Here is a 23,603-nt window from a genome sequence, read left to right as displayed (position 1 = left end):
GATCGATTCACTGTAAGCTTAAGACTGCACCAGTTCCGCATGATCTGTATGGTATACTATACCCCAGAGAGGATTGCTAGCTGGAGTCGAAGAGGGGGAGGTCAAGGAGGGGACCAAAATAAATGCCCAAAATGCGGACTGAATGCTGCAAACATAGCGCATATGTTCGCTACTTGCCCCGAGTTAGACACATTTTTACAGAAGATAAGCCATGTCATAAGGTTCCGTTCAGGGATAGATCACGCTCCGACAGTGACGGAAATCATGCTGGGCTATAAAGAGGATAGTCATGGTCTGAGATTCTTCTTCTCAATCATGCTCATGGCTGCTCGAAATGCCATAGCTAGGGCCTGTAGCTCTCCAAAACCCTCCTCTGTCGCTGAATGGTGGGCAATAGTGAGGGAAACTTAGGAAATAGAGAAGGCTCTGGCTAAAGCAAGCGGAATCCGCTCCCTCAAGAAATTCAACTCTTTATGGGGTAACGTATTAGATGAAGAAGGGTACCAGACTAGCGAGGGGGACTGAGAAGAACAGGGAATGGAGTCTACGGGGGGGGGGGGGGGGAAATGGAAGTTAGGTTGTATTAGCATTCCCATTGCATTACTTAATTCACCATATGTGTTGCAACGTATCACTACTGTGCTCTGTTATGCCACAAGACAAACAAAAAGCTGTATTGTTGCCTCCATGCTGACAATAAAAAAATATATTTATAAAAAAGAAATACAAAATACTACCTTTTCTTCTAAAAGCGAGTATTTGGCCGGACATGGATTTATTCTTAGTACTGCTTGCACTTTGAGCTACGAGTCGGGCTCACTGGCGTGTATCCACATCCCCCTGAGGGAGCCTGGACTGCTCGACCACAGCGAACACAGAGTCCAGTGCAGAAGGCATGCTAGGCCCAGTTGAGCACGATCCATAGTAGGTACACATCCGGAGTAAAAGGTCTTGACCACCATATTTGTGCCCAGTGGCCCCTGTGTTCCCCGTGGACTCTGAAAGGGGTCCTGACAACTGGCGGCAAGCAGTGGGGCGCCTAAGGCTTAGGAGCCAAAGATACAAAGGTGGCATTTTCCATTTCCAATTTGAATCAGTACTGAAATAAGTCTGTTTTTTTCTTCTATGCACAAATGGGACATGCATAAGCAACAGAGGTTTGGGAATTAATCTCAAACCTATAGCGTCAATTACGATACCATATGGAAACTCTTTCTACTGAATAGTTTTCGGATTAGTTCCTGATCAACTCGGGTTCTGCGAGTCCGGCCGACCGATTACGATGCTTCTGTACATCGTTCGGTCGGACTCGCATTGACTCCAATGGGAGCCTGTGTTCCGAACGAGAACACAGGCTCCCATTGCAAAAAGGGATGGTTTGGGATTACCAGGCACCTTGTGACGGGCACCCAATGGTGCCTGCCACACTGTACATGGTTGGTAAGAGTGGTCCCTTAGATAGCGGGCTCCTACCAGAGGCCTAAGGGTGAAGAGGGGCCTGCAGCGGCCCCCCCAAATTCAGATTCTGACAGCCGTTTCGTGTCGGGCAGACCAAATCGGAACAGCTGTCTGAATCGGTCATCGTAATTGCTTGTTTGGAAACTGTGTCCATAGAACTGTACGATTCAGCTACGAACGACTCGGGCTGTCCAAATGCAGTTCAGGATTGATTCGGACAGCCTGAATGGTTTCCTTGCATTAGGTCGTCCGGAAAGTGTCCGATTCGGTCGGAAACAGATTCCGAATCGGATTTGTCGAATCCGAATCCCGTTCAGAGCCTTTCAGGACGGCATCGTAATCTATCCCTAAGTCCATAGATCAGATGAAGGATTTATGTGGGGATAGAGGATTCCCAGGAGTAGTGAAAGAGAAGTGCTTGCTAATTTTTATTAGGGATCAGTTTGCGATACTGGGTAAAATGGAGGAGGATATAGCTGACTCAGGGAGAGAACTATTGTAGAGACTCAGGGAGAGAACTATTGTAGGCACCCAGGTAGAGAGCGTTGTAGACTCGGGCCCTTGGATCCTCTTAGCACAGATATATTCCAGACACACGCCGAGTGTGTCCATTAATGCATTTTTCTGAGTTTTACCATATTTTCTAGAATATCTTAGGTGTGTGCACCACATCCTTGAAGAGTTTCTCTGGCTCGCCATTCACACACACCGCCAATTAAAACTCCTCGCACACACATACAAAGCCTTACACAGTACTGACCCACCACACCTGAAACGACCGCATACACTTTCACCTGCCTGACAGATACCCATGCTCAGCCTCACTCTCACAAATACCCCGCATTCACAGTAGCAGAACAGGAGGTCGTTAGTGCTCATACATTGCACCAAAAGCATGGAACGGCCTCCTACAAATCATCAGAGTCTCCTCCGCACAGTAGCAGAACAGGGGGTGGTTAGTGCTCGTACATTGCACCAAAAACATGGAACGGCCTCCTACAAATCATCAGTCTCCTCCTCACAGTGGCAGAACAGGAGGTCGTTAGTTCTCATATATTGCACCAAAAACATGGAACGGCCTCCTACAAATCATCAGAGTCTCCTCCTCACAGTAGCAGAACAGGAGGTCGTTAGTTCTCATACATTGCACCAAAAACATGGAACGGCCTCCTACAAATCATCAGAGTCTCCTCCTCACAGTGGCAGAACAGGAGGTCGTTAGTTCTCATACATTGCACCAAAAACATGGAACGGCCTCCTACAAATCATCAGAGTCTCCTCCGCACAGTAGCAGAACAGGAGGTCGTTAGTGCTCGTACATTGCACCAAAAACATGGAACGGCCTCCTACAAATCAGAGTCTCCTGCTCACAGTAGCAGAACAGGAGGTCGTTAGTTCTCGTACATTGCACCAAAAGCATGGAACGGCCTCCTACAAATCATCAGAGTCTCCTCCTCATAGTAGCAGAACAGGAGGTTGTTAGTTGTCATACATTGCACCAAAAACATGGAACGGCCTCCTACAAATCAGAGTCTCCTGCTCACAGTAGCAGAACAGGAGGTCGTTAGTTCTCGTACATTGCACCAAAAGCATGGAACGGCCTCCTACAAATCAGAGTCTCCTCCTCATAGTAGCAGAACAGGAGGTCGTTAGTTCTCATACATTGCACCAAAAACATGGAACGGCCTCCTACAAATCATCAGTCTCCTCCTCACAGTAGCAGAACAGGAGGTCGTTAGTTCTCATACATTGCACCAAAAACATGGAACGGCCTCCTACAAATCATCAGAGTCTCCACCGCACAGTAGCAGAACAGGAGGTCGTTAGTGCTCGTACATTGCACCAAAAACATGGAACAGCCTCCTACAAATCATCAGCGTCTCCTCCTCACAGTAGCAGAACAGGAGGTTGTTCGTTCTCGTACATTGCACCAAAAGCATGGAACGGCCTCCTACAAATCATCAGAGTCTCCTCCGCACAGTAGCAGAACAGGAGGTTGTTTGTTCTCGTACATTGCACCAAAAGCATGGAACGGCCTCCTACAAATCATCAGCGTCTCCTCCTCACAGTAGCAGAACAGGGGGTGGTTAGTGCTCGTACATTGCACCAAAAACATGGAACGGCCTCCTACAAATCATCAGAGTCTCCTCCGCACAGTAGCAGAACAGGAGGTTGTTAGTTCTCATACAAGGCACCAAAAGCATGGAACGGCCTCCTACAAATCATCAGCGTCTCCTCCTCACAGTAGCAGAACAGGGGGTGGTTAGTGCTCGTACATTGCACCAAAAACATGGAACGGCCTCCTACAAATCATCAGAGTCTCCTCCGCACAGTAGCAGAACAGGAGGTTGTTTGTTCTCGTACATTGCACCAAAAGCATGGAACGGCCTCCTACAAATCATCAGCGTCTCCTCCTCACAGTAGCAGAACAGGGGGTGGTTAGTGCTCGTACATTGCACCAGAAACATGGAACGGCCTCCTACAAATCATCAGAGTCTCCTCCGCACAGTAGCAGAACAGGAGGTCGTTAGTGCTCGTACATTGCACCAAAAACATGGAACGGCCTCCTACAAATCAGAGTCTCCTGCTCACAGTAGCAGAACAGGAGGTCGTTAGTTCTCGTACATTGCACCAAAAGCATGGAACGGCCTCCTACAAATCATCAGAGTCTCCTCCTCATAGTAGCAGAACAGGAGGTTGTTAGTTGTCATACATTGCACCAAAAACATGGAACGGCCTCCTACAAATCAGAGTCTCCTGCTCACAGTAGCAGAACAGGAGGTCGTTAGTTCTCGTACATTGCACCAAAAGCATGGAACGGCCTCCTACAAATCATCAGAGTCTCCTCCTCATAGTAGCAGAACAGGAGGTCGTTAGTTCTCATACATTGCACCAAAAACATGGAACGGCCTCCTACAAATCATCAGAGTCTCCTCCTCACAGTAGCAGAACAGGAGGTCGTTAGTTCTCATACATTGCACCAAAAACATGGAACGGCCTCCTACAAATCATCAGAGTCTCCACCGCACAGTAGCAGAACAGGAGGTCGTTAGTGCTCGTACATTGCACCAAAAACATGGAACAGCCTCCTACAAATCATCAGCGTCTCCTCCTCACAGTAGCAGAACAGGAGGTTGTTCGTTCTCGTACATTGCACCAAAAGCATGGAACGGCCTCCTACAAATCATCAGCGTCTCCTCCTCACAGTAGCAGAACAGGAGGTCGTTAGTGCTCATACATTGCACCAAAAACATGGAACGGCCTCCTACAAATCATCAGAGTCTCCTCCTCACATCTTGAGTTCCACAAGAAGCTGAAGACCCCGCTCTTCGAATTGCTTTGAGAGTACACTGTCCTACACAAGCATCTGAATACCCTCATGGGTGATTTGTGCGCTATACAACTAGACATGACCTAACAATGGGGGACACTAGGTGCCCGGGCCAACCCTGGTGGAGGCGCCACTTGTCCGAGAAGTCTGTGATGACAAGGGTGATACCATTCCATGCGGGCTGGTTCTTGGTAGCGCGGCCTGTGTACCTTGAACCCTGTAAAGTGCCCCTGCCCGGGCCAGCGGGCAAAGAAAGCAAGGGAGACGGACCGCAAGAGGCAGAAGACCTGCTCTGCGGTCCTCAGCAGGGTACATTCCAAAGAGTTAAAAACAAACACTTACCATCAGCCCTGAGCGTGTAGTAATATGGGGTCGAAGAAGAGATACAAACAAGACACGAGAAGGGGGCAGAGCAGAAACTCAAAATGTGCGCCGAATAAAGAGTCATCATAGAGAACGGAATTGTTCAGTAGCCACAAAGCAATGATTAGCCCTTTTCCAAGACTCCCCAAACTAGGAACACATGGAACAGAGTCGGAGGGAGATGCTAACCTGGCCACGATCAACTTAGTCAATCCATATGGGAAAGATGGCTTAAGGTCAAAGGACTCCCGGCTCCACAACCAGCAAGGTAGGTTTCATCTTTGACTACCAAAGTAGGAACACATGGAACAGAGTCGGAGGGAGATGCTAACCTGGCCACGATCACCTTAGTCAATCCATATGGGAAAGATGGCTTAAGGTCAAAGGACTCCCGGCTCCACAACCAGCAAGGTAGGTTTCATCTTTGACTACCAAAGTAGGAACACATGGAACAGAGTCGGAGGGAGATGCTAACCTGGCCACGATCACCTTAGTCAATCCATATGGGAAAGATGGCTTAAGGTCAAAGGACTCCCGGCTCCACAACCAGCAAGGTAGGTTTCATCTTTGACTACCAAAGTAGGAACACATGGAACAGAGTCGGAGGGAGATGCTAACCTGGCCACGATCACCTTAGTCAATCCATATGGGAAAGATGGCTTAAGGTCAAAGGACTCCCGGCTCCACAACCAGCAAGGTAGGTTTCATCTTTGACATACCAAACTAGGTTTGGAAATCACCAGACGCCAGGAATGCTTTGCAAAGCTTTGAAGAACGCCATCACTAACCGATTTTCTGGCAACCGAGTAATAAGATTGATTGAATTGCGATGGTGTCGTGTTAGCAATCCCAGGAGGCCACAAGGACAGAGATCGGACGACAGAATATTTACAGTTCCGGTCATTCTTTTCCCAGAGCGCAGTGTGTTCGCGGGCCGCAATAGGCAATAGTGGCCTTTATTTCAGCCCTAATTAGCCGACACGTTGCATTCTGATTTTCTGGTGGGGGTAAGCATTTTTAACTGGTGTGATCCTTTAATGGGCCAGTGAAACCGGGACAGCAAGATAGCTCTGTGGGGTCAAGACACTGCAACTCTAGTCCCACGACTTCACTTTGCAGGTTGTCAGCACCAGGTGCGTTAGTCCACCTGGGTCAACTGAAGCGAAGAAAGACTAAAAGACCCAGAATGCAATGTTTTTTAAATGACAGCTCGGGACTGGAAACATACTATCCTACAGAAAAGTAGCAACCCCATATTTACAACTGATGTTATTTGTAATGCCCACGTTGAATAACAACATATAACGCTTTTATTAAAGAATGTAGTTACAAAATACAGCGCGTCTTACAAAAGCATGAATACTAAAGCTTACAGCGCGCACAAACGTGCACCCGTTGGCAATCTTTCATGGATGCCAAGAAACCCCTCGACGCATCACATCCTTTTCCAGACCTACCTTTTTAGCCAAAGGAAAATGGCAGTCTGGGACTTGTAGTTTCGCTTTAACATTGTGAAACTGTAAGTTATTCGCAGTCCAACAAAAGGGCGACGGGTCCCTACTCTGCAGCTATGCTCTTTGTATAGGATATTTACACAATATTACCAAGTGGAGGCAACCCTCGCCCCACTACACGCATCACTGCAAAGAGGGCCGCAGCAAAAAGTGAAAGGGGTTAGCAAATATCTCGAGTTTCCCAGATCCATACGTTACCGGCTTTTTCCAGAGCATTCTGGGATGTGGTCCTGATTTTAGAATAGGATAAACAAGACGACAAGTCCAAGAAAGAACAGCCAAACCCTGGACTGGATGAGCGCTCGTGCATGGACCTGAGAAACGGGGGCGCTCCAGAATTGTATGGGGGGGAGGGCAGGGTCGGATTGGGGTCACAATTCGGCCCAGGCACCCCCAAAAATGGGACCCACATTCCTGGATCACACCCTATTCGTGAAAGCGCATTTGGCTCATTTTTAGATAAAAATTTGATTAATTATGTATTTCAAAGCTCATAGCGCCAGAAACATTGGTGAAGGCTAGAAGCACTTCATTTTGGGCGGGTGAGCTGGGTGAAATAAAGTGGCCCAAGGGCTACAACTCCTGATTGGGCTTTGTTTGCCACCTGGCAGTTTTTTTTCCAACTGGCATTATCGGTATTTTAATGTCCTGGTCAGTACGAACATGAAAAGAAAAAAACACCTAAAGCTGGTATTTTCTCCACTGATCAATATGCACTTTAAACTGTATATGTAAAGTGAAAGCAGTTTAAAAATGTTGTCTAAAGCTGCTTTAATGATCCGTGACTAATAGTTCAAACTAAACAAAGGCAGAAAAGCCGTGTTAAGAAGGAATATGGACGCTTTTATTAACCCCTTCGCCACGGCACGAATTTTGCCGCGGCGCTGGGGGGGTTTGGGGTGTTTGCGGCGCCGCCATGCTCGTGACGGAACCACTCCGTCATGAGCCACAGGCGCGCTGTGCTCATGACGGAGTGGTTCCGTCACGACTCCGCCCACTTGCATTGATCGCCCGCACAGGCGGAGAAACAGCGCCGCGTGGGCGGAGCGGCCGCCAACGGCCGCAGCATGATGGAACCACTCCGTCATGAGCACACGGCGCCCGTGGCTCATGACGGAGTGGTTCCGTCATGAGCAGAGAATGGGTTAATGTATAAAGAATCCTCTTTCATTATTATGTTCCAGCCTTTGCAGAAGCTTAAAAAAATAAGTGAACTGAAGGATAATTTTTTTTATTGTAGTTTTATATAATTCGAACTCAGCTCAAGGGCAGCGATTATGTGAGCAACAGTCACATTAACCCCCACTCCCCGCCCCCCCCCCCCCAAGGGCGGAAGGATACTACTGGAGCGGAGGTGCCAACAACAGGCCCTCAGGAGCCCCCTTCACTTACTCTCCCTCCTCCCCAGCCAACTCTCGCCTCAGGGTGATGGCCTGGTAGGAGATGGGAAAAGGCACCCTCTGCGCTTCATTGCAGGAGGTGGCTCCCTGTCGACAAAAGAATCTCCTTCAAGCTCTGGATCCCCGCACACAAAGCCCTCCACAAGACCGGCCCAGCCTATCCCAACAGTCGACTCTCCTTCTACGTACCCAACAGGAAACTCCGCTCCGCAGACCTCTCCCTGGCTACCGTCCCACGCATCCCTAGAACCACAGCCGGGGGCAAATCCTTCTCCCACCGCACCGCCAAGACCTGGAACACCCTGCCCCTCATCCTATGACAAACCGAAGACCTGCTGACCTTCTGTAGACGACTCAAGACCTGGCTGTTCGACCAACAGCACCCCCTCTCCCCATCCTCAGCGCCTTGAAACCCTCGCGGGTATGTAGTGCGCTTTACAAATGATCTGATTGATCTCCCCTCCTGTTTTCTGCCTGCACCAGTGCTAGAGAGCGACCTGGCTCTTTCATAGAGACACAGAGACCAGATAACCCAGGGGTGACTGTGTTGCAATTTACCAACGCTGTTTGTTTGTGTTGGATTACTGGAGATCAAATTAATTTTTATTTTAGTCCTTGGGCAATTAAGTAATTTGCCCAGAATCACAGGACGTTGTTGAGCAGAGGCTGGGACTCAAAGCCATTTCCATAGTTCCAAATATGGAAGCTCTGATCCAACATTACATTCTCTCAATTTTCCTCGCTGTGAAGCAGATTTCCCAGCGGGCCTATGCAAACATACACCCCACCCCCCCCCTCCCCCACCCGCACCCACCAAGGTCTGAAAGATACTAGAGCGGAGGGGCCAACAATAGGCCCTCAAGAGCCCCTTTCACTTACTCTCCTCCCTTCCTCCCCATCCCACTATCGCCTCAGGGCGGTGGCCTGGTGGGGGAGGGGCGGGAAAAAACAGAGTTACTGCTGCTCCAGGGGAGATGAGGTGATGATGGGCCAGTGGCCACTTCACCGCCCCAGCCAGGCTGCTGCCCTCTCCACACCCCGCCTCACTTTAACAGCACAACAGGGGAGTGGATGTCTGTGCCAGCCCATGAGGGCCACGATAAAGTCTGCAATGGCCAACAGAATACTGGCCTGGCGATGCTGCTGAAACTACCACCTCAGAGCCTGTCTGCCCACATTACAGCGGCCTGGCAGGGAAGACAGTAAGGCTCTGTGGGCCGGTTGACAGAGCTGCTAACGAGAACTGGCCCAGAGGTGACCCTTAGGCAGCGGTCCATCGCCCAATGCCCGACTGGCCGCCTTTCCAACCCAATGCTGGGTGAGGGATAACAGGGTAAAAGCTTTAACAATCCAGCTGCAGTGTCAGGATACTGTAGGCACTCTGCTGTAGCGCCTCAGTAACCACCTAACAGGAGTCCAAAGTTTAATGTCACAGACTGAAAACCGTGCGTGGATACTTCAGAGCGCACAGACATTGTAACCTGCAATGCAGAGCATCAGTGGAGCAGCCCCTGGACGAGAGGAAGTTTCCAAGCATCGCAACCCTACAACAACTTAAACCAGGAGGGGATGCTGGCTGCAAAAAAGGAAATTGTGTGGTGCGCTTTCCTTCCGAAACGAACGTACAATCTAGTCCCTCAGCCCTCGTGACTCAACCATCCCGTCCATGGTGATTCGTTTGTAGTCTGGCACATGGAGCCCGATTTGCTTGGAATGAAGTCTGTAGCATCTTTTCACAACACCAAGATCAGGGCTCGTGTGTGCGGATCGCGCCAACCAGCGCTGGCTTTTGGTGGCCGGCACTTCTGTTTTCTCATCAGAGTTTGACTCAGAGGAAGAGAGAGAAAAACAAAAAAGGGGCAAGTTGGAAGAGAAAGAGGGAAAAGCTTTGACAAAGAGACAGCAAGGAGGAAAAGAACATACAAAAACGGTGGTGGATTCAAGAGTCGTGAGGTGGAATCCAGACTACGCAACCTTGGTGTGCGGTCATTCGATTGCGTGATCTGTGGGCGTCTGAGCAAAACTTTGCGCCACAGAACTCACTCTGTTACAAATTAAGCACTGACCAATATCTGCTAATACTCGCATCAGTGACCTCAATGTGTCCCCCTCAAAGTGTCAGTAGTTAATGAAGCGCCAATGCTTGTTCGAGAACCTGTTCCTTTCTCTTTATGAACGTTGGAGAACTAGTAGCAGACCACAAATGATCAAACACCAGAATGGACTGGATACCCAGACGAGGCGTGCGATGCTTTGTACCCCTGATCACCAAGGACAGTTTGATGGCGCCTTCCAAAGCCCCCCCACACTCACTGCATCAAAGGTCTTCATTCACAGCGCACGGTTTACAAAAAATACGTAAAGCTCTAACCACGTCTTGGAAGAACTTCTGCAAATGTTACGTGAGCAAAAATTATCAGATTGTTTCATGTAAGAAAAATTGTTCTCAAACAAAAAATAAACCCACGTGCACCTGCCCATTTGTCTCAGGAGGACACTCACAGTCTTAAAAATACCAGATGACCTCATGTCTTCAAAGATACAATGTTCCAGCCCTAGACTTCCCCTTTTCAAATCATTCTTTTCAGGTGTTTTGGTCCAATTGGATCAATTAAATTGAACCAGGCCTATGACGCCAGAATTCATTGGGACGTTAAACAGAGCTTCAGCAGTGAGAGACATTTGGTCAATGTCTACTTTTCAGTCCTTTTTAGGTCTCGCCTGACCCAGCGCATGCGCTGGTCTGGCGAGACTTATTGAGAGGGCTCCAAAAAGTGCTACTAGGCCAACCTAGAGCTACAGTACATGCATGACTTTCACGGCCGCACGGCCGCTTTGCATAGCCAACAGGTCTCGCTTTTGGGACCTTATAAGTATTTAGTTATGCAACTGTTGCATGGCTAAACACTTATAAGGTCCCAAAGGCGAGACCTATTGGCTATGCCAATGCTTGTTTACTAAGCGTCCTTGCTCGCCAAGCATTGTCAAGATGATGCCACCCTGCTATGTGTCCCTGCTCAATGTACGACGCGCTGCTCCAGTCCAGGGTTATTCTGGGACTTACAGTCTTGTTTATTCCATTATAAGGCAGGACTGAAGGTCCTAGAATTCTAAGGGAAACCCTGGACTGGAGCCGCGCGTCACAGGTGGACATAGGACGCTTGGCAGTTACGCTGACAATGGTAGATATGACGCCATCATAATCACTTTTAAAAACGCTCCGTTTTGCACATATATCCTTTTGCAGTTTATGCTGGTTTTGAAGCTCCTCCACATTTTTGACAAAACAAGTAAAGTAATCTCAAGCAAAGAAAGGGAGTTTCCACAGAATCGCACAACCACAAGATTAACAGATAACTATATAACCAAGATCGAAGTATTCCAACCCCGGGCTTTTTTGTTTGCAAATCGTTGTTTCGAGTTATGTTCGTCTTATCGTGTCAGCTATGGTGAGCCAGAGCTACGACTCATAGAATGCATGTTGTCGTCATACAAAACAAACCCGCGAAAGGAGCACTGCGCCCTAGCTGATGACGTCATGTGGCACTTCCACCATACCCCCACCACCCGTTTGTGAGGAGCAATCGGGTCTCCTAATTCCAGAGCTAACAATCTGACCACTCCGCCACACCCTCAGCAGTCGAGGCTGCTTGTTGCCGGATCCAGCTGACCGGCTGTACAGTGATGTGTTCATAATTGGCACTGGCATGCCTCTAAATAGGTCATTAGTATGGTGTTGATGGACAGATGAGGCGAAGTCGTTTATCTGGGGGCGGCCTCCTGATGGCCACACTGGGCCCAGAGATCATGAAAGGAGGAGCCATTCGGGAACCCCCGTTGCTGACAGTACAGTTTGGGCAAAGATACCTTTAAGAATGCCGACTTCCCAGCTCTCCGATCTATCCAGGAATAGCTCACCAAATCTAGAGTGTGTCTATGCATTCTCGGACCTGTTCTGTTTCTCTAATTACAAAAGAGGGTTTACAGGTACCAGAAAAAAAGAAAAAAGCTTGCGTGGATTAACGACCTGCTTGCGCATAGACCTACCAACATTGGGGCAGATTTACAAGCCCCTTGCGCCTCATTTACGCCGCCGTTGCGTCACTTTTGTGACTAAGCAGCGTTGCAAATCCTGCACCATGGTGCGGGGTACTTACAACGCGACGCATCTAGCGTCACGTTGTAAATCCCTGCACCGGGGTGAGGGGGGGGGCGTTCCGTTGCAGGAATGCCCCCCAAAAGTGGCTGAGTGAAACCTACAAGATTTCACTCAGTCACTTTTGAACCCATGCTGTGTCAAAACCCTGCGCCTGCTTGAAGCAGGCGTAAGGATTGACGCAGCATTGTTACGATAGGGCACCCCAGAGCCTTGCTGGAACTGCGTCATGCTTGCGACGCAACTCCAGCAATGCGCCGCCTTTATGGCACAGATGCGTCACGCATCTGTCTATTTTTGCCCCATGGTGCATCCATGGTGGCGGAGCCGTGACGCACAATAACTGGCGCATCCCTGCTGATAGGCAGAGATGCGCTGATGGGCAGGGATGCGCTGATGGGCAGGGATGCGCCGATGGGCAGGGATGCGCCGATGGGCAGGGATGCGCCCATAGGCAGGGATGCACTGATGGGCAGGGATCCGCTGATGGGCAGGGATGCGCCCGTTATTGTAAATCTGCCCCATTGAGAGCACAGAGGCGACCGAGGCCGACAAACACAATTAGGCATAAGAATATAATTAAAGACTAAAACATGTGAAGGATACCCCTGAACATTCCACAGGGGTTGAAAGGGATGCGCTGATGGGCAGGGATGCGCCGATGGGCAGGGATGCGCCGATGGGCAGGGATGCGCCGATGGGCAGGGATGCGCCGATGGGCAGGGATGCGCCGATGGGCAGGGATGCGCTGATGGGCAGGGATGCGCTGATGGGCAGGGATGCGCCGATGGGCAGGGATGCGCCGATGGGCAGGGATGCGCTGATGGGCAGGGATGCGCTGATGGGCAGGGATGCGCCGATGGGCAGGGATGCGCTGATGGGCAGGGATGCGCCGAGAGGCAGGGATGCGCTGATGGGCAGGGATGCGCTGATGGGCAGGGATGCGCCGAGAGGCAGGGATGCGCTGATGGGCAGGGATGCGCTGATGGGCAGGGATGCGCCGAGAGGCAGGGATGCGCTGATGGGCAGGGATGCGCTGATGGGCAGGGATGCGCCGAGGGGCAGGGATGCGCCGAGGGGCAGGGATGCGCCGAGGGGCAGGGATGCTGATGCGCTGATGGGCAGGGATGCGCCGAGGGGCAGGGATGCGCCGAGGGGCAGGGATGCGCCGAGGGGCAGGGATGCTGATGCGCTGATGGGCAGGGATGCGCCGAGGGGCAGGGATGCGCCGAGGGGCAGGGATGCTGATGCGCTGATGGGCAGGGATGCGCCGAGGGGCAGGGATGCGCCGAGGGGCAGGGATGCTGATGCGCTGATGGGCAGGGATGCGCCGAGGGGCAGGGATGCGCCGAGGGGCAGGGATGCGCCGAGGGGCAGGGATGCTGATGCGCTGATGGGCAGGGATGCGCCGAGGGGCAGGGATGCGCCGAGGGGCAGGGATGCGCCGAGGGGCAGGGATGCTGATGCGCTGATGGGCAGGGATGCGCCGAGGGGCAGGGATGCGCCGAGGGGCAGGGATGCTGATGCGCTGATGGGCAGGGATGCGCCGAGGGGCAGGGATGCTGATGCGCTGATGGGCAGGGATGCGCTGAGGGGCAGGGATGCGCCGAGGGGCAGGGATGCGCCGAGAGGCAGGGATGCGCCGAGAGGCAGGGATGCGCTGATGGGCAGGGATGCGCTGATGGGCAGGGATGCGCCGAGAGGCAGGGATGCGCCCGTTATTGTAAATCTGCCCCATTGAGAGCACAGAGGCGACCGCGGCCGACAAACACAATTAGGCAAAAGAATATAATTAAAGACTAAAACATGCGAAGGATCCCCCTGAACATCCCACAGGGGCTGAAAAGCAACAGGAACATGTTCTAGAAGAAGCGAGAAGGGAGGGATAGGAGCGCGCCACTGACCGTAGGTGTTCTTGCCGCCTTTGCTGGAACTCTGTGGCAGGACCCAGGGTGGATTTGCAGCAAAGAGGTTCTCGTTGGCCTGCTTCTTGCCAAAGAGCCTGGTCAGGGTCCCGGATTTGGAGTGCGTCTTCTTCATGGCGTCGGGTGCTGCGGGCCGGGCCTGGGGGCGCGCGGCGGTGGCGGCTCTATACTGACCGGCACAGGTGGGACGCGCTGGGCTGGCCCACGGAGGGGAGAGCAGGGCACACCAGCCCTCTTCCTGCAAGACTGGAACTCGCACAGGTAGGAAGGGCGCCTCTGCCAGGGACCTAGCCTCCCTTCCCGAGTACGAAAGTGCCCTCCTCCCGGTTAGAGCTGTCAGGAGGCGCTGCCCCGTCACCGTCTGCTGCCAGAGGTGGCCTTGGGAGGTGACGCACCAGGGAACACCTCCGTGCAAATATTTCACAGGCTCTGCAGCACTGCCCTGCAAATCATGTCCGTATGCAGAGGGCCCCCACACGGGTGCTGCTGGGCCGCGCTGTCCTACTGAAAGCGATGTCCAAACGGCGGGTGAACTGGGGTTCACTTATCCAAATCCTGGCCCTGCGCCGTCGCTACTGCAGACTGTTCCTGGCGCGCTGCTGCCCTCTCAGAGCGCTGCCTTTCAGAGGGTAGAAATGCCAAGGCAACAGCAAGGTGAAAGTAACCGAGGTGCTGCGCCCGCTCCGCCTTTCACCACGAAAGCCCTGGTAACACGAGAGCTCAGGTACACCGGTGCTCTTTAAAATCCGGCCCGGCACAAGGAGCAAAAAAACACGAGTGGAAGCAAAATGGTTACTCCTGCGGTGATGCGTTGTCCCTCAAATGCACCTTTGTGCTCAGGTCAGCCTGCGAGGTGCTGCTGTACGTTTGCACGCGTGGTTCACTAGTGCTGTGCGCCGTGTTTCAGTGCAGGGCTGGACGGAGCAGAGCAACAAACGCCATTACTCATCACATCTAAAAGCACACACGCCTGGCTTCCGGGCAGTAAACACACAGCCGTGGACTCGCAGAACCCGTCCTTGCGAGCGGAAGGCGCGTACGGGCAGTGACGGCTGCGCTCTGCTGAGACCAGGACAGGTGAGGCGGACAGGTGAGGAGGACAGGTGAGGCGGACAGGTGAGGCGCTCGTTCCTGTCGGTTCACTCCCTCGCCTCGCCTTCCCCTAGCCACACCCTCTCTGTAACTACAGCAACTGCCTGGGCCACATTCTTAGCTGCTATCGTGGCCTTCTCACAACGAGGCATTGTTAACAAACACAGGACACCTGCACGGATTGTGGGACACGGACCAGGCTTTCCAGCCCAAGCGCCTCTATGAGAAACCCCACTGCCCCCTTCTTCAGCCGCTCATATGATTCTTTAAAAAGCCAGTGCAGAGATTCAAAACTCCCAAGTACATTCTACTAGAACGAGAAAGATATCCAGTGGCGGCTGGTGACATTTCAAAGCGGTGAGGCAGGTTCAAAACTCCTCAGTACATTCTACTAGAACGAGAAAGCTATCCAGTGGCGGCTGGTGACATTTCAAAGCGGTAAGGCAGGTTCAAAACTCCTCAGTACATTCTACTAGAACGAGAAAGATATCCAGTGGCGGCTGGTGACATTTCAAAGCGGTGAGGCAGGTTCAAAACTCCCCAGTACATTTTACTAGAACGAGAAAGATATCCAGTGGCGGCTGGTGACATTTCAAAGTGGTGAGGCAGGTTCAAAACTCCTAAGTGCATTCTACTAGAACGAGAAAGATATCCAGTGGCGGCTGGTGACATTTCAAAGTGGTGAGGCAGGTTCAAAATTCCTAAGTACATTCTACTAGAACGAGAAAGATATCCAGTGGTGGCTGGTGACATTGCAAAGTGGTGAGGCAGGTTCAAAATTCCTAAGTACATTCTACTAGAAGGAGAAAGATATCCAGTGGCGGCTGGTGACATTTTAAAGTGGCGAGGCGTGAAAGTTCTGGATGAGTGCCTGGTGGCGTGCGAGCGTAGCAAGTGTGCTCGACCCCATAAGGATGGTTCTGAGGGGTTCTCACTCTGATATTTTTTTTTTAAAAAGAGTGGGCAAATGGGGCATTTTCAAACAAATTAGAGGAAACAAGAAGGCTCAACGCCAACGCAGGAACCGTTGCTGCATCTTTCGAGCTATTTGGCATTTACATAAGGAAACCCAATGTCCGCTCTCTGAGACTTCATGATCAATTCATCTTTCGCACCAGACATTTAAGGATAGGAATGTATACCACAACCTGATATGTGATGATGCACTGAATAACTGGTATTATTACATAAACAAATACTATTCAGACCATCTACCACGAAATGATGAAGGATTGAGTCGGCTCTGTTGGTCTTTCCAAGTTTTAACCATCGTCAGTGTAGGTATTGAACCCACAGTGCCAGTTTACTAAATTGACAACAAAATAGCTTTTTAACCACAGACACAGCACTCCGAGGCTTGAGGGGCAGCAAGAGCTGCACCAGGGGTCTCGAGGGGTCTGGAGATCAGGCATTTCTTTTAAATTGTTTTATTTTCAATTTTGCAAAAAACACAATAAAAAAGCAAATAGTCACTGTTGGCGGCAGAACAACATGCGTCTTGAAGTGATGATGGAGAGCTGAAGAGAACAGGGATTGTTAAGTACTGAGCAGTAGTGTTCTCCCACTTTGGGGACACTCTGTTCGCAGTTTGGTCGTATAAATTGACGCAGTTTGAAGCAGCCTCCACAGCTCTCACTAAAATCCTTCAAAAATATTACCAGCAGTCTCCACACACAAAGACTTATCTTTTTCATTCATGACTGGAATAAAATCCAATGCCAAAGATTGATAAAACTCATCCCAGTACTTTGCTAACTCATGGCATGCCACATTTATCACAAACTCTCAATGCCTTTGGCAGTGTCTGGAGCCTGCCAAGATGCCCAGCCTGGTCTACAAGATAAAACAGCCCAGCTCACGCATGGAGCCCTAGCTGCGCCTTATTTCACTACGTTCCCCCCAGATTCTGTATTAGACACTACAGACATGATGAATGCCTCCGTCCACGCTGCGGTAGTGTTCTGCCGTAGATAATACCACTGGCACCCTACCTCTATACTTGATGCCCTCTCTGGGACAGGCCATGATTTCACAACTCGACTGCCAAGCAGACTCCACGCAATTATGGATGAAAGTACATGATGCATTAAAGTATAGTTTATTTTTAGGCTATAAAATTGAATATGTTACCAAATCATGCTGTTATTGTTATGTAACACTGAGAGTGTTTTTTTTAAGTGTGCACTGTACATATCAACTCATGAATATTTTAAGCTTTTATTGGCCTACCCAGAGACTCTTGCACAAGTTAGTGATATACTTGCCTTTTATAGTAGGGAAATACAGCTATCAACTAGTCAGCTACATGTTTATGCTGTCTTTGTAATAAACCAGAGGTATTTAATGGCTTGTATTTCTGCAATATTTAGCTACCTTTACAGTAACAGAAGTATTAGACCATTTACCGAAATAAAGATTCTTTTAAAACGTAGCATGTAAACAGTCCAGTAAAAGCATGGCAGGGATGCCAGGGGACACGGTGCAGGCAAGGAAAATACCCCCCCCCCCCCATTATAGCAGTTAGATTAGTAAAAAATACAATAGACAGGGTTTAATTGGCACCTTAGGACTTCCGGCTCTGCTACAACAATGGTTACTACGTCATTTATCTTAGCATAACCTCCATATTTGACAACTACTAGGTGTGTTTTAGGGCCGAGTTACAGATTGAGGCAAAACACAGCGAATAAAGCATGCAAATAGGCTTTGTTCCCACTGCGCGCATGTTATTTAAAACACTTAGTATACGCTGATTCATGTGAAAATGTAACAAAATATAACAACGTAAAAGAGAGGGGCTCTTTGCCACAAATAGGGGTAGAGCACCAATAGACAAAAGTCAAGAGAAGAATTCCCCTATTTGGCACATCATCAGGTGAACTAAAAAATTCTTACCCACACCAAACCATTCACTCACCAGAACAAGCACCCTTGTCTTAACCACATGTGGACTCGTAATTAAAAATTTCTATATTTTATTAGAAACAATGACATAATAAAACATTTCTTTATAACAATCACAAGACAATAAAATCTGCGCCCAATGTTATAGTTGCTGGACAGTTAGAAAATAAAGAAATTACAATAAAAAACATACAGTAAAAATACATTAAACCAATTTCATCCTAAGAGTCATTTGTAAACACTGGGAGAACACAAGTAAGAAAGATGCTTTCTAATCAAAAAACAAAGGAAGACAAATGATCTAGATCAACTATTCTCATTACACTAGATACTTAGTGTTTGCATTTTCCGGAGAACAGATGTCATTCCGATCTATAGTCTCCTTTACTTTAAAGTTGCGTCGACGCGTTTCGGTGGAAAACAGAAAATAGAAGACCACCTTCTTCAGGACAGTTAATTATGGTCTCCCACAATATAAAGAATCTTCTATTCTAGCCAGTACATCCAAGCGGTAGGTACTAGAGGATTCCTTCCCTTACTTCTCTTTAACGGGAGTACGGTAAGTTCATAGGATATATAAGGGAACACACCTCTTAATCTGCCATCCTGTGTATCCGTTTCAAAGTGCGCTCATAGTATAGGAAAGGTGGGACCGGCTAAAATGAAAATAGGGAACAATCCCGTCCAAAAGCTTGTCTCAGGGGTAAGGAAATACTCTATTCTTTTAAGAACATATCCGTCCTAAATATCCATACTTCATTGGCTGATGTATTTGGTTAGATCTCGGTACACAAGTATTCTCGAGATTCCAAAGATTTCCCGTTGCAGCACGTGGAAATCTTGAAGCCTTGACCTGGTCCCCAGTGATACGCGCTTCACTGGGGACCAGGTCAAGGCTTCAAGATAACCACCCGACACTGGAATTCAAACAAAGATCATCTTTTATCTAAATTAGTTCAAATGAAAGTCAATCAATAGCAAAATCATTATTCTCATAGTTACCTATTCTAGCTAAATGGGTCAGGACAGGTCTCTCAGTAAAGACTCCCGAGTCGCCGTCCTCTCGATCAGCATCGATCCTCACGAGCATAGGTTCAGGAAGAAGTGGCCTAAGACCCTCTCTAGTCTAACATTATTTATAACAAAACTAACGAAATAAAAGTAACAAACAAACTCTTAACGTCCGTTGAGCCGCTGAGCAGAGCGAGCAGGAAAGGATGTTGTCTGGCAACATTTAGAAAAACCTCCGCTCAGAAAAATCACAAAAATAAAAACACGGAAGAAGGAAACTCAAACTAGGAAAACGATACATTCATGAATGCTTTTCCTCGGAACCATAGCGAAGCCACCGCAAGTTATCACAGTTCATTGTGGCTTTATTCTTTTCCAAGGGCAACTGGAAGCAAGCCCGGAGCTGCTGTCCTCACGGAAACTTTTAATTCAGACAGAGGCTGTTGTCAGGTGACTTCCAACTATGTTCAGCAAAGCCTCTCGTCACGTTTCAAGCACTCGAGTGCAGGCTGTAAATAGCGGCCATCTTGGTTTAGGCCAAAACGGACCATCTTAATTAAAAGAAACACAAAACAACGTTACCACATCATAATGATTATACAGTGTTAATCCCCACTAATACCCTTATGTGTATGTAATTACCTAGCCATCTGCGACACAAAGAAGCATTAAAGCACGTTATTTTAAAAGCGCAAACACGAAACAAATAGCACTTTAGCAACACTTATTTAATTAATTTGCACACCAACTTAGTTCACGTATTAATTAAGCAACATAAAAGCATTCCCGCGTGTAATTCTTTATTAGTAATGTTGATTAGTCAAGACTCTTAACAAAGTTAGTAATTAATGATTATAAATCAGTAATTTTAATCATAACATATAAACAAAACTGGAGCTTAAATCTCAATAAATTTTCAATAGAAAACTCTGCTCCAGCATGTGCACCCACCTAGCAGGGAATGGCACACAAGGGTCAGGCAGAGGTGTTACTGCAGGATCAGCCCAGACAGGAGGCCGGGGGTCTGCAGTCAAAACCCCAGGTACATTCAGACAGAAACGGGGTGGGGGGGCTGAATGGACTCCCATGTCCCGTATACAACTGCGACACAATCCCGCGGCATACCCTGGTTTCAGCGTCCGATGCTGCAAGACGTGAAATGTTATACAGGGTCTCAAATACATGATCATAAGCTCCCGCCTAGTCCTCCATGTGGCACCAGTCCTTGGACTACAACTACCTGGCCTAGCCGCCAGAAACAATATTGTATGCGTTCTTCCGTTTATGCCAGTACCAGACGATACCCTCTTTTTAGCGCCCCCGAGGACATTGGAAACAGTCGTTCTAGCGCCCCCTCTACACCCAAGATATCTTCTCTTCCTGTCTCTCGTGATCTCATCCATTCTCCACTTACCCGTGCTTTACTCCTGTGGCACCCCATTACTGTCTCTTCTAATCTTTGCCCATCTGAACTGTGGCACCTTTGTGTTTGACCCAGCCCTGCTAGCCCGTGGTACAAACGGAACAAGGTTACCATCTCCTGGCATTGCCCGCTGGCCTACCTATGTTGCAGTCTCTGACCCCAGGGTCTGGATACATTTGTTTACTCTGAGTAAAGCCTCGCCCCTCCCCCAGTCTTGATGCCTGCGGTTCACCCCAAGACGCTTTAACGTGAGAATATGTTGTTTCTGGTCTGGGTACCTTTAGCACATTGAGTGCCCCCGTCCACTTTTGATTAATTCTACGACCATATGTTTACGTGGTTATGTGAAAGTCTGCAACCCTTCCCCATTTCTCCAATGTGCCAGCTCCCTGCGTAGAAGGCAGTGCCTATCGATTCTTGACTTGTGTTGTACCCTCTGTAATACACTCAATGGCCTGCCACTCGGTCTGTGTACTCTACCACGGCAGCTAGTGTTATCTGTTACACTCTGGGATTCACTGCCATTGTATCTTTCGCGCACCCTATGAAGCAGTCGCGGCTCGTGCTCAAAAACACTCAAGGGGGGGGAGTGTTAGGGGTAGTGTGCGGGAGTCAGACCCCAGACCAGGAGGACTCGCAGAGGCGGCGCGGATCCGGTAAGTTTAGTTTTTTCTTAATAATGGCGGTGCTTTATTTTAATCTCCCCCGCCGGCTCTGCGAGTCCTCCTGGGCCGGCGTCCGACTCCCGCGTTGGCGCCTTGGCAAGTACCGCCTGCTCTCAGCCAATCCAGACGCTACTCCAGCAGCAGCGCCAGGATTGGCTTGAGCAGTAGTGCGCATGTTCTGTTTAGGGCTTAAAACTTTTTGCGACTAGCCCGAACAGGCGCACTAGTCTGCTCATTAGAAGAGCGGCATGGAACAACCCTCGCTCTTCTAATGAGCAGCCTAGTGTACGCATGTTCAGGGCTGGTCGCAAAATGTTTAAGCCCATAACAGAACATGCGCACTCTTGCTGTGCGCTCCACCGCGACCGACGTGTGGAGTCTGTGGATATCAGACACTGTCACTTGCAGCTGAACTCTAGTGCTGCCCCGCCCCTTCTAAGCCGACTACCACCGGCTCTGGCGCCTTGGGAATCGGATACAGGCCAGGATTGCATTGTGTGAGAGAGTTAGAGTGACGGTCACTGCACTGCTCGGTGGGGTAACGCCCAAGCGCCCCAATGGACGCACCGCCCCTGAAGATATCTAGCGAGGCAAGTCATCTGCAGCAGGAATCCACCTCCAGGGCATAGCATAGGTTCACGTTCTGCCGTGTCAGGTGTGAGCATTTCAGCAAGTCTGTTCAATTCATCTGCTTTGTTGTCTGGTTTTTGCAGTTTTTGGAATAGCATCAGCAAAAAAAAAAGCGCAGTCATGTATTCACACGAATGTACGCCTCCACACCATGACACGATGGTGCCCCCATGTTGATGACGTGCATATTTTTGTTTTTTAACAGTTCCAAGACGACAGGCGCCACTTGGAATGGTAACAAAAATATTTTAAACACGCGTGAAAGTGTTTTGCAAAAACCTGTATGGTATAGCAGCAAATGGCAGCTGTTAGGCAAACAAAATAAAATGGATCGAAAAACTTTTTTTTTTTTAAACGATACATGGAGGGGGTTGCAGGAACAGTGAAGGGGAGGGACGTGGGTAGATGGGAGTGAGCGGTGAGAGACAAATATAAGAAACCAAGCTAGTGAAAGCAATGGACGTGCTGGTGTGGAGGCTGCAACAGGAATGGCCGAGCTTTATTAGATGGAGAAGAAAGGATCAACTTGCACGGAGAAGGTGGGATGAGGGAGAAACATGGAGTGCGGGGTGGGCGTTTGCAGGACAAGCAGCACATGATGGAGAGAACAAGAAAACCCATGTGCTCTCTTGGAGAAGAGGAAGGAAAGCCATCGAATAAGAAGCAAGGAAATGAGAGCTGCGGCTTGCCCTTGGATCGCCTGTAAGATAACCCACCATGTTGGCATATTTGGTATGCTAATAAACCTGCAGCAATTTTCTCCACCAAAAGTTGTCTTGTCTGCTTATTTATGCTACCTGTATGTTGCTGCGGGAGGGCTGGTGAGTGTGGCCGATATTGGCACTATGCGAGTTACACAGGAAGCTAACCAATGGTATGCACCGGGCAGGCCGAAGACCCACTGTAAGTTTTGGTATGGCCCACAAAAGGATCTTCTGACAAGCAAGACATGAATATCAGCAGTGGATTAATTTTTCAAAACAATCAACTTGAGAACTTGTTCGGTATTGGAGTAGACGGTGTTTCATGGACGTGGCTCATAACATGATTAGTTCTGAGTTACTGCATCAAGAAACAGCAAGGACCACAAAGGAAAGTCATTTCATCCATTTTGGTTCAGGGTTTCTATTTTGAAGATGAAGACACAGTCTTTTTAAGTTTTGAATAATCTTCTTTCAATTTGCAACACTGTTCTATCACAGGCATATATTATATACTGATTACTCTACAGCTGAGAACACAATACACACTTTGACTTATTTGGCCTCTGAATGATGAAAGGTTAACTATACCCCACTATTTGCTGCAACATGTAGGTAACACAGACATTTATCACAGCAGGTGCCTAACTAATTGAGCTATCATATGGAAGGCTTTTTGAATGTTCTTATTTGACCTGCAATTTTGTTTTTCTAGATATTGTGATTGTAATTGGTGCCAAGTGGTTTTGTAGCCAGCATCACTTTGCATTTTGGGACACAAATTTTCACTCTTACTTATGCTCTCAAAAATTATTATTTTTGGTTAAAAAATCAGGACTCTATGAGGATGGCAGTTGTGGCATTGAGACATAGGTAGATCAGTTATTCAGTAAAGCCACTTCATTAGATGTCAACCTTCAGAAGTAATTCAGCAGTGCATTAAAGAAAACACACATCAATGGACAGGGATTCCATTTAATTAATATATTTGAGAAGTTCACAAAAAGTGGTTCTTTATATTTCAGCGTTC

At 48.9% G+C, this 23,603-nt stretch overlaps 1 protein-coding gene across 1 annotated transcript in view; it reads right to left on the bottom strand.

Moving 5' to 3' along the window:
- C8H6orf132 (chromosome 8 C6orf132 homolog) overlaps window positions 1–15,322 on the bottom strand; it is a 151,558-nt gene extending 136,236 nt beyond the window's left edge. The window contains exon 1 of the mRNA XM_085620795.1: window positions 14,127–15,322. Within this exon, the coding sequence (XP_085476921.1) occupies window positions 14,127–14,262 (136 nt within the window). The 5' untranslated portion in view covers window positions 14,263–15,322. The remainder of the gene's footprint in view (window positions 1–14,126) is intronic.
- Window positions 15,323–23,603: the final 8,281 nt, after the last annotated feature.

The sequence above is a fragment of the Triturus cristatus genome, chromosome 8 (assembly GCF_964204655.1).
Source record: "Triturus cristatus chromosome 8, aTriCri1.1, whole genome shotgun sequence".
Taxonomy (NCBI): Eukaryota; Metazoa; Chordata; class Amphibia; order Caudata; family Salamandridae; genus Triturus; species Triturus cristatus.
This window is presented reverse-complemented; position numbering and strand designations above follow the sequence as displayed.